The sequence below is a fragment of the Centroberyx affinis genome, unplaced genomic scaffold, assembly GCF_046629955.1.
Source record: "Centroberyx affinis isolate AG114_WGS23_722 - 3 ecotype Tasmania unplaced genomic scaffold, CSIRO-AGI_Caff_v1 ptg007463l_1, whole genome shotgun sequence".
Classification (NCBI taxonomy): Eukaryota; Metazoa; Chordata; class Actinopteri; order Beryciformes; family Berycidae; genus Centroberyx; species Centroberyx affinis.
The window spans coordinates 17,501-30,000 of record NW_027283769.1 but is presented as its reverse complement, the minus strand read 5'-3'; the positions used below and the strand labels follow the sequence as shown (position 1 = coordinate 30,000).

The 12,500-nt window shown below is 44.0% G+C and overlaps 1 protein-coding gene across 1 annotated transcript in view; it reads right to left on the bottom strand.

The window, feature by feature from the left end:
* Window positions 1-12,500, bottom strand: part of cdh7a (cadherin 7a) — a 49,768-nt gene that overhangs the window by 22,778 nt on the left and 14,490 nt on the right. Inside the window, exons 2-7 of the mRNA XM_071513744.1 lie at window positions 11,993-12,287; window positions 9,311-9,430; window positions 6,903-7,070; window positions 6,505-6,692; window positions 2,554-2,807; window positions 115-251 (exon numbers count right to left, since the gene is read on the bottom strand). Coding sequence (XP_071369845.1) covers window positions 115-251; window positions 2,554-2,807; window positions 6,505-6,692; window positions 6,903-7,070; window positions 9,311-9,430; window positions 11,993-12,287 — 1,162 coding nt within the window. The remainder of the gene's footprint in view (window positions 1-114; window positions 252-2,553; window positions 2,808-6,504; window positions 6,693-6,902; window positions 7,071-9,310; window positions 9,431-11,992; window positions 12,288-12,500) is intronic.

Here is a 12,500-nt window from a genome sequence, read left to right as displayed (position 1 = left end):
TGCAGTAACCCCACCCATCTGGTACACCAAGCAGCTTAAACAAACACCAAGTTATCTGAAGCTCCTGGCTGCAGGTGACAGCTGAGGTTCAGACTTGTTTCATGGAGAACTTACGGCTCTTGATGGCGAAGACGGTGAGGTTGTGGAGGGGGTGGAGCTCCCGGTCCAGAGGTTTGGCGGTGCTGATGACACCAGTGATGCTGTCGATGTTAAAGAAGCGCTCCAGGTCTGTGTTTCTGTCTATGGAGTATCTGGTGAAGACAGAAATACTCTAATACTGTGACACTCTGACACTAACAACTACTGTCACCACATTGTAACTACTGTCACCACGTTACAACTACTGTCACCACGTTACAACTACTGTCACCACATTGTAACTACTGTCACCACGTTACAACTACTGTCACCACGTTACAACTACTGTCACCACATTGTAACTACTGTCACCACATTGTAACTACTGTCATCACGTTATAACTACTGTCATCACGTTACAACTACTGTCATCACGTTACAACTACTGTCACCACGTTACAACTACTGTCATCACGTTATAACTACTGTCACCACGTTACAACTACTGTCACCACGTTACAACTACTGTCACCACATTGTAACTACTGTCACCACATTGTAACTACTGTCACCACGTTACAACTACTGTCATCACGTTATAACTACTGTCACCACGTTACAACTACTGTCACCACATTGTAACTACTGTCACCACATTGTAACTACTGTCATCACGTTATAACTACTGTCATCACGTTATAACTACTGTCACCACGTTACAACTACTGTCACCACGTTACAACTACTGTCACCACGTTACAACTACTGTCATCACGTTATAACTACTGTCACCACGTTGTAACTACTGTCACCACGTTACAACTACTGTCATCACGTTATAACTACTGTCACCACGTTGTAACTACTGTCACCACGTTACAACTACTGTCATCACGTTATAACTACTGTCACCACGTTGTAACTACTGTCACCACGTTACAACTACTGTCACCACGTTACAACTACTGTCATCACGTTATAACTACTGTCACCACATTGTAACTACTGTCATCACGTTACAACTACTGTCATCACGTTACAACTACTGTCACCACGTTACAACTACTGTCATCACGTTATAACTACTGTCACCACATTGTAACTACTGTCATCACGTTACAACTACTGTCATCACGTTACAACTACTGTCACCACGTTACAACTACTGTCATCACGTTGTAACTACTGTCACCACATTGTAACTACTGTCATCACGTTACAACTACTGTCATCACGTTACAACTACTGTCACCACATTATAACTACTGTCACCACGTTGTAACTACTGTCACCACGTTACAACTACTGTCACCACGTTACAACTACTGTCATCACGTTATAACTACTGTCACCACATTGTAACTACTGTCACCACGTTACAACTACTGTCACCACGTTACAACTACTGTCATCACGTTATAACTACTGTCACCACGTTGTAACTACTGTCACCACGTTACAACTACTGTCACCACGTTACAACTACTGTCATCACGTTATAACTACTGTCACCACATTGTAACTACTGTCATCACGTTACAACTACTGTCATCACGTTACAACTACTGTCACCACGTTACAACTACTGTCATCACGTTATAACTACTGTCACCACATTGTAACTACTGTCATCACGTTACAACTACTGTCATCACGTTACAACTACTGTCACCACGTTACAACTACTGTCATCACGTTGTAACTACTGTCACCACATTGTAACTACTGTCATCACGTTACAACTACTGTCACCACGTTACAACTACTGTCACCACGTTACAACTACTGTCATCACGTTATAACTACTGTCACCACATTGTAACTACTGTCACCACGTTACAACTACTGTCACCACATTGTAACTACTGTCATCACGTTACAACTACTGTCATCACGTTACAACTACTGTCACCACGTTACAACTACTGTCACCACGTTATAACTACTGTCATCACGTTATAACTACTGTCACCACGTTACAACTACTGTCACCACATTGTAACTACTGTCATCACGTTATAACAACATTGTACAACACTAAATTTGCATGACATCATAACATTATAACAAAATTATAACAACTTTGTAACAATTTAACAGCTTTGTAACAACAATAACAACATCATAACATTGCAATAACAATTTAACAACATCATAACAATGTAACAAAATTGTAACTTTATAGCAACATTGTAAAAATGGAACAATGTTGTACCTTTGTTACATACCAACATTTTAACAACACTAACTTTATAATATAGTAACACTGATCAGCAGGATATGACTTATGATGTCACTGTTGTTGGAGAAAACTCAGGAATGATGAATGTTTATATTCTCATTGACACCGTGTGTTTTTGAAATTCTATGATGTGTCTTTAACAGATTTCAAGAGGCCAAGGGTCAACTCACTCAGCACATAAACAACCATGGAAAAGACAGTTAGATGTGTATTTCTGTGATGTGCTGTTCTACCTGATGGGGCTGTTGGTGGCGTCGGGGTCATGAGCTGAAACCGACCCGATGGTGGTTCCTACCCGCGCCTCCTCAGAAATCACCATCTTACTGACAGAAGATGAGAAGACCGGAGGTTCGTCAACGTTCTCCACCGACAAACGAACCGTCGCCGTGTCGCTGAACGGACCCACAGACAGGAAACGAGTGTCGATGTAACGATTGGTCGCCTCCACTCGCAACGTATAGCTGGACTTAGTCTCAAAATCCAAACCCTGGAGGGAAGGAAAGAAGGAAGCAAGCGAGCAAGGAGGAGACAGAGCAAGGAGGGAAAGAAGTAAACAAGGGAGGGAGGAGAGAAGGAAGAAAGGAATGAAGGAATTAAGGATGGAAGGAGTCAAGGAAAGAAGGAAAGCAGGAGGGAGGGTGGAAGGGAAGGGAAGAAGAAAGAAAGGAAATTATTTTTGGTTGACAGCACATTGTCTGCTACCGTGACTGTTGACTTTCTGTTGACCGATGTGAAGGCAAACTGTTGACATACATGACCTTCGCACAGAAATACACTGACATGAGTATGAGAGGATTATGGAGGCTGAATATTATTTTTCATGTTCTGTGCAGCATCATTGAGACTAAGACCTGAGAGGATTCAGAGGTGGCTAAGTCCTGCCTAACCTCAGTGAGTCAGTTTATTTATTATTGGAGAGTAACATTACAGTCGCTCTGATGTGTATTGCTGTGGAGAAAGATTTATGAGCTGAACAGCCTGCACAGCGCCTCTCTACACTCTACTGAAACAGCTCAATAAAGAGCTGGGAATAACAAAACAAAACCAACAAAAATCAGAAAAGCAACAAGAGAAGTAAATATTCAAAACCCCACAAACAGGAGCTCCTCTGTGGTAATCCTTCAGCAATGTTATGTTGCTGTTGTTATTTTCCTGTATTTTGCTCCACATCTTCCTGACAGAGTTGGTGTTCTGTTCCAGAAGAGATATGAGGCGGCAGGATCCTTTCTGCAGTAAGTCTATCGCTGCAGAGATGAATGATAGACATTGCTGCTAGCCTCCACCACACAACATCTATCATCAGTAACAGTGAAAGGCAACGTGATCCACATTATCTGGAGGTTTGAATGTAGGAGTCCCCACTATCTGCTGCTGGCCCGTTTCTTCTCTACTGTCACATGTCAAAAATAGTTTCTTCCTGGAAAATAAACAGACTTTAATTTGCATTTTTATAAAACTAACTGTGGCCATCAATCCAGATTCCCAGCTAACTGTACAATGAACTTTGATTTGTCACTCCATTAACTGTGATATATAGATCAGAGGTTTTTTTCCTTGGGTCTTGGGAATAACGGGTTATTTTTTCTTTGCATACAACAATCAAATAAATCTAAAATTAAATTATGTTCAAAAAAGCTGATATTATTGTGTTGATGGCTGCCAACAGCTGTTCAGTAGGAGAGGACTCCTTCGGGATTGTTAGGAACATAGAGAGAGAAAACAAATATAATCTAGAGCTGCACAAAAACTACTGAAATCACAATATAAACTACTGCAATTTCCAAATACCAAAAGGCAGCAAGTTGGGAGCAGCTGCAGCCTAGAGGTTAGAGAGGCGGGCTTGTGATCAGAGGGTCGGCAGTTCAAATCCCTGGAGCAGCTGGGGAAATCTGGGTTGGGTAAGTGAAAGAGAAATGCAGAGAAATGGATCAGGACTCTCATCAACATGACAATGTTCCGCCCTGAATGAACCTTAACATGGTGAACGTTCTTCTTGAGGCCCAAAGAGAACCATCTACAGTGACCAGAACCTTCTGCACAGTGACCAGAACCATCTACACCAAGGCCGGCCCGACACATAAGCGAACTAAGCGCGAGATATTTCTAGTCCGCACAGCTCATAGAACCATTTGGCTCAGCTAGGAGCCAGAAAGCTAACGTTATGCTAGCAACATTCAAAGTCAATAACAAACAGTAAATATAATTTGACAGTATGTTTAACAACAAGACTAGCTAGCTATCAGCCATGTCCTTGTCCCCAAATCAATATCAAGATTTTCATGAATATACAAATTGTAAACGGAGGCTTTGAGTGTGTCTCTGTTGCTATGGTTACTCATTTTAGATACAGGCTGATGCTACATAGCCAGCACATTAATTTAGAACGGTGAACAGACAGTTTCACTGGAACTACTTAGTTGGTGTCCATTATCAGGAAATAATGGACACCCTGCAGCCAATCAGAATCGAGTATTCACCTAGACCACAGTATAATTGATTTTAATTGTAGTTGATTGTTGTTCTGCACTTTTGCACATTGCAAATTTTTTAAACCAAAAGCAATTAAAGTGGTTAACTTGTTTACAGTAAATGGTAAATGGACTGCATTTATATAGCGCTTTTATCCAAAGCGCTTTACAATATGCCTACATTCACCCGTTCACACACAGATGGCAGCAAGCTACCACACAGGGTGAGGGGCGCAACCATCGGGAGCAATTTGGGGTTCAGTATCTTGCCCAAGGACACTTCGACATGTGGACCGGAGGAGCCGGGGATCGAACCACCGACCTTCTGATCAGTGGACGACCCGCTCTGCCTCCTGAGCCACAGCCGCCCCTAAATGCATTGTCTGCTGGTTTATTTTGTTACTTTTCAGTTCACCACGTTCAGTATGCCACTTAGTACTGTATCACTTTGAATATTAAAGTGCAAATTAACACCAGACCACTCTTGTGAGTTTGGTACCTTTTAAGATTAAAAACCATAGAAGGGTAAAAACATGCCAGGCTGACGTTGGTATGATGTAAGAACACAGCTACAACTAATAAAATTGATAATGGGTGTGTTGATTTACAGCAGGTGTGCGAATGATCAAGCATTGACAAAAGTCAATAGTATTGGCGGTGCCGAGGCGGTGGGGGGCCCCAAATCAAATTCTGCTTAGGGCCCCATAAAGGCTTGGGCCGGCTCTGTTCTACACAGAGACCAGTACCTTCTACACAGAGACCAGTATCTTTCTACTCAGAGACCAGTATCTTTCTACTCAGAGACCAGTACCGTCTACACAGAGACCAGTAGCTTCTACACAGAGACCAGTACCTTCTACACAGAGACCAGTATCTTTCTACTCAGAGACCAGTACCTTCTACACAGAGACCAGTACCTTCTACACAGAGAGTATCTTTCTACTCAGAGACCAGTACCTTCTACACAGAGACCAGTATCTTTCTACTCAGAGACCAGTACCTTCTACACAGAGACCAGTACTTTCTACACAGTGACCAGTACTTTCTACTCAGAGACCAGTACCTTCTACACAGAGACTAGTACCTTCTGCAGGATGGCCAGTACCTTCTACACAGAGACCGGTACTTTCTACACAGAGACCAGTACATTCTACAAAGTGACCAGTACTTTCTACTCAGAGACCAGTACCTTCTACACAGAGACCAGTACCTTCTACACAGAGACCAGTACATTCTACACAGAGACCAGTACCTTTCTACTCAGAGACCAGTACTTTCTACACGGAGACCAGTACCTTCTACACAGAGACTAGTACCTTCTGCAGGATGGCCAGTACCTTCTACACAGAGACCGGTACTTTCTACACAGAGACCAGTACATTCTACAAAGTGACCAGTACTTTCTACTCAGAGACCAGTACCTTCTACACAGAGACCAGTACCTTCTACACAGAGACCAGTACATTCTACAAAGTGACCAGTACTTTCTACTCAGAGACCAGTACCTTCTACACAGAGACCAGTACCTTCTACACAGAGACCAGTACCTTTCTACTCAGAGACCAGTACTTTCTACACGGAGACCAGTACTTTCTACACAGTGACCAGTACTTTCTACTCAGAGACCAGTACCTTCTACACAGAGACCAGTACCTTCTGCAGGATGGCCAGTACCTTCTGCAGGGTGACCAGTACCTTCTGCATAGTGACCAGTACCTTCTGCAGGGTGACCAGTCCTTCCTGGGTGTCTCGGTCGGTGGCGATCCGGAACGTTCCCAGTCCATCTCCATCCAGGATCCTGTAGTCCATCTCAGCGTTTGAGCCCATGTCTAAATCTAGAGCCTTGATCTTGGCGACCACAGCTGCCACTGGTACTGACTCTGGAACAGTGAACTGGTAGTTCTCTATAGACAGACAGTTAGATAGATAGATAGATAGATAGATAGATAGATAGATAGATAGATAGATAGATAGATAGATAGATAGATAGATAGATAGATAGATAGATAGATTCTTGATTTTTTTTATCACCTGTACATTTTGTAATTTTTCTCATCTTTGTGTGTTTTATAATTTTAAGTGCAAATGTCTAATAAAGCAAAGCTCAGTCTTACTGCGGGAGAAGTGAGGCGGGTTGTCGTTGACGTCGGTCAGCATCACGGTGACGGAGGTGGTTCCAGACAGACCCCCCATCTGACCCACCATGTCTTTCGCCTGGATGACCAGCAGATACTGGTCCCGCGCCTCGCGGTCCATGTCAGGCAGAGCCGTCCGAACGACGCCTGCAGATCAGTCAGTTTAAAGTCAATAAACAGAGCAATACAGGGCACAAATACAGACAAAAAACAAGACAGAGTGTGTGTGTGTGTGTGTGTGTGTGTGTGTGTGTGTGTGTGTGTGTGTGTGTGTGTGTGTGTGTGTGGTCATCCTGCTCAGTGATGTTTTCAGTCCGATTCTCTATCAAGAAGCTGCAGCAGAAGGTGGAGGGTGATGCAGGTCGCTGTACCGTTCAGGACCATAGGATAACAGTGGCATGACAGCGTGACCCCAGGAATATACAGTGCAGTTGTTACCAAGGACTTATTTTAAGTGAAATGACTGATAAAATGGATCTGTGTGTTGTGACTGAGCAGACTGATGGGAGTGGAGGGAGGCCGCTACTCTCTGCTGCTATAATCATCTGTGTAGAGGCTGTTTATAATGGAATAATCCTCAGAGAGCGCTCAGCCATCACTCAGCACCATGATTAAAGGCTGACCCCTGCTCCCCCGGTCAGCACACGCACACACACACACACACACACACACACACACACACACACACACACCTCCTCCGCTTGGTGATGAAATAGGAGTCAGTGTTAGGGTCGTAAACATTGTCCTTGATGGCAGAGGTGAGCGCTTTAATCTGTACACTGGCAGCCCTGCAGAGGGGAGGAGCTAATTCACCTCCCTCACTGGCTGGCAGCACAAACCATAAACATATATTAGAATAATTTACAGGTTAATGGGTGCTGAAAATATAAGACGCAGTGAAGGAGGAGAGCACAGAAACACAATAAACAACTTTATGTAAGCAGCAGAGATGAACAGCTTCCACTACAAAGTTCTGCAGCGTTCAAACTCAGAACGGAAGGTTTTGGTTTCTGTGGTACAGACAGACTGACTATCAGACAATTTAACATTTAAACTTTCCTACAGCCTGATCTGTTCATCTCAGTGTAATGATGGACTTACACCCTGCTGCTGTATGACACATCAGATCCACCAGAGCTACTCATCACTACAAACTGTTATTTTAACTAAAGCAGATGCAACATTAGAATAGGAATATAGGAAATAGAAAGGCATGAGTGAGTCTTTATTGCTGAGTGACGGACTGATGCGTCGATTCACTTAAACATCACAACACTGATTTCACATCATGGTGAACTGATGTGTTCGGGTTTTACTGTGTTCTGGTTCTACTGAGTTCTGTCTCTATTGTAAAACCAGTTGTGTTCTAGTTCAAGGGTATTCTACTAAAAACACATTGGCATGTGTTGAGTGACCGCTGTCTTTAGGACGAGGTGAATTTCAAATTGCATTGAGACGTTAAAGGAAGATAAAGGCCATGTTGGCACCCGCCTGCAGCCTGGCTACCCACAACCCCCTGTGGCAACTTAACACCTACAAGTGCAATTTCATCTCACACCCATACAGGTTAAAAGATAAAACTAAACAGCTTTGTAATCCACTGACTGGCTGCCCATGTGGACTAAAATATAAGTCAGACCAAACAAAAAATTTTGAGTGAAAACAAAACTGCAATTACACTGGGAAATGTGCAATATTCCATCGCCAAGCATTACAAGCAAGCAAACCACGGCTCCTCACCTAACAGCCGATGGTACGCTGTGTGATGACCCATGCAGACTAAATGAAGAGGGGAACCTGTCTATAATCTCACCCCCAGTTTTTACGGCCCAAGGAAGGAGTCCAAAAAAGAGTCGTCCATTTTTTGGGCTCTTTCCATGGGCCACAAATGGGCAACATTTGCAATTTTTTTAAGATTCTTTTTTTTGCATTTCTGCTTTTATTGGCTAGTCACAGTATAGAGAGACAGGAAAGATGAGAGAGAGGGGGGAGTAACATGCAACAAAGGTCCTGGACCGGAACCCAAGATCTCAGACCCTGAGCCACCAGGACACCCCAAACTGATTATTTCTGTACTTTCACTGTTTGCATGACAGCAGCATGATATGTAAGGTTGTGTAACCCATGTTTTCAAACAAGTGCTGTATGTACTTCTGAATACATGAAATGATGATTGTATATTATTGATATCTATTGATGAAGCATTTTGCATAATTGATATGTTGTGATTGGGACCTGACTGTCTATCCACAGGAAAGAAGAGAAGTGGGTCCGTTTGAAGCAAAGTGAGCATTATGTATTAAAAAGCAGTGCGTTCTTGCTCTTTGCTGTCTGCCTCACTGTGTGTCTTCATGCAGACTGAACTGTTCCGGCTCAGACCATCTCACCGGTCTTGGGCTCCACAGAGAAGTAAGGCTGTCCCTGCAGGATGCTGTAGACCACCCTGGCACTGTTCCCATAGGTGGGGTCGTCTGCATCTGTAGCCACCACCGTCACCACAGAGGTGCCTGCAGGGAAAACACCTTATCAATACAAACTACAGAAAATCATCATTCAATACCTCTAAAATATAGACGATCCAGGTAGTAAAACTGTTGTCAACCAACGACTAATTGGGACAGTAATTCGGGTTTTTACTGCTCCATAGTGCAAAATGACCATAATATATCTGCGGTGATTGATATGGTTGTCGATCAATACCATGACTCAACGATTATTTGGCCAGCTGCTGAGATTTCTGGCTTTCAAGACTCACTTTCTGGACTCCATTGGACTTTCAAGACTCCCAAACCCACTGAAGTTGTCTGAAGTCTTCCTGAAAGACTGAATACATGCATTCTCTGCATGTATTGGTCAGACCAGTACCAACAACAGACCAGAGGTTTCTGGTTTCTGGTTTGTTGTTGGTCAGTTTGGACCTGCAGACATGACAGTTCACCATAGATCACAGAGTGAACCAACCAATCCTTTACAACCAAACCTCTTTCTAGACCTTGTTTCATCTCTGTGCCCTCTGACCCTGACCTTGACCCCTGACCCTGATCCCTGACCACTGACCCTGACCCTGACCCCTGACCCCCTGACCCCTGACCCCTGACCCTGACTCTAAACAGACTGTATTAATAGACTACACAGCTTAGAGCAGATCTCCTGCTGCCTTCCTCTTTAGCTTCAGTTCTTCTTTGTTCAGACCTTTCCTGGCGGCCATACTTCTGTTGTGACTGAACTCTAATTTCCTTTGACACCAACATGAAGAGCAGCAGCTCCACTCCTTTCTGCTTTCTCTCTAATGGATCTGTACTGGGCTGGCCAATCTAATTAGAGGTTAGGAGGGGAAATATGCTTTTGGACATATTTCTTTCCAAATGGAAACAGAGCTGTCATCATTGCTCCCATCCTGAGAACCATATTTTATTTTAATGGCTGAGGTCCTAATAGGAACGACCAAGCTCCTCATCTAAGATGTATTTATGAGCCTCTGGCACAAAGGGAAATGTCGTTAAATGGTATGCGGTTGTAAAACTCCATAAAGAGATTTGGGGACCGTCCCAATCTGTGTCACACACAGGAATGGAATGGGTGGCTAAATCATAATGTTGGAGGAACACTGTACTGTTGTATTACAGCAGAGAGTTAAACAGGTACTGGCATCCACAGAACAGCGCTGTCTTGGTAAAACACAACCAGGTCCTAGTCAGTGTAAACTTTAATTAATCTAACTTGGAATAGGGACAGAAAGATCTATTCCACTCAGCACTGGTGGCCCTAATGTTTGGAAAGCCTGCAATTACTGCAAGAGAGAAATTTAACGGTTCACACCTGACTGCCTGTCAGAGCAGACTGATGAAGTCCTGCAGGCTGGTGGACAGTGAGACAATCTGCTGTAAGACCAGTTTCCAGTAGACTTGAGTCTGGAATAGCTACACAGAACCTTTGAGCTTCATACCCAGATCAGATGTAAATGTATATCAAATATACTGACACATGATACTTGGTTGTCTTGGAGAGAACAAACTTCTCAAGATGGTGAGGAGAACAGAGAAGCATCTTTACAGTTTGAGGTGGGCTGTTCGTTTTCCATCGTTTCAACTGATTCTGGACTAAACTAGACCGCTGTTTGGACGGGACAGTCGTTCTCACGATGAATCTTCCCATTGTTTCTCATCGGCGGATGAGTGTGTGGGATCGAGTCACTACCTGATGCATCCTCGCTTGGCAGTAAACTTCTTTATCTGATCTTTATCTGTCCTCCATCCTGTCCATCCTCCTCCTCTTCGGCCGTCAGATATTACATCAAACGCATCATGGAGGACAGAAGAACACACAAGAACGCATACTGAGAAAGACCGCGAGTCCAGTTCCTTCAGGACTTGAGTCTGAGTCCACGACTCACAAAATCAGGACTGATGAGACTCAGCTGGGGAACCTTTCCACAAACCCTTGAATAGACTTGGGTTAGGGTTAGTAATCAATCAAAGACAATATTAGACAACATATCAAACAATAGACAGTATGATTTATAAAAATCTGAAATTTACAAACAGGTGAATCCATGCTGAACGCATCTATATTTTTAGCAGAAGGCTCAGATGAGTACAGATTTGTGCGTACGATTCTACGCAAAGTGTGGAATTAATCAACTTTGTACTTAGGAATATAAGCTCAGCATCCAGAGGTGGAGCGAACAGTCACAGTACACATGCATTAAACAATTTCAACATCCACATATGTTCTGTATTTTCTTTTTAATTAATAATTAGTAATTAGTAATTACTGCCCCTGCCCTCCTACAGAATTCACTGCACCTGTTACCGTCTCTAAGTGAACTAAACAGCTTTGGTTGGATTCAACCTCAGCAACCAGCACCTCTATTTCTGTTGCAGAAAAGTTTCTTGTCTTTGCTCTCTTGATAAATGACGGCCCTGGACTTCAGTGAATTTACTCTGAGAGTTGCCCCGCCCCTTTCTGCCACGCTGCCAGTTAGTTGGTCCAGATTAAAAAGACTTTAAGTCTGGGACCAGGCTTAACCCACCGACCAGCACCCGCCCCCGACCTGAGACTCAGCTCACCCATGGGAGACATCTCAGCCACCCTGGCGGAGTAAGGCCCGTCCAGGAACTTGGGTTCGTTGTCGTTGATGTCCTGGACCTTGATGACGAACTCCGACTCCGGCTCCACCGGCAGGTCGGTGGTTCGGTCCCGAGCCTGAGCCCGGAGGGTGTAGTAGGCCTGCTCTTCCCGGTCCAGCCTCTTGGTGGCGTGGATGTCTCCCGTGTTCTCGTCGATGGTGAAGATGGACGTCGCTCCTTCGCCGTTCAGAACGTACTTCACCCGCCCGTCGCCTTTGTCCACATCCGAGTGCAGCTGCAGGGACAGAAACAATGAAAACAGTGAAAACCAGCCGGATCGCTCACATCAGCAGACGGTATGATTCTCTCTCTTCTTGCCCCCCCCACCCCCCTTCACAGAGGTCAGAGGTCAGGAGCAGCTGGTAGGTGTTCAGTGTCTTGCTCTGTTAGTTTATTGAAGCTCACTGTGTTTCAGAACCTACAGTACAGTCATGCACAGGAAGTCGCT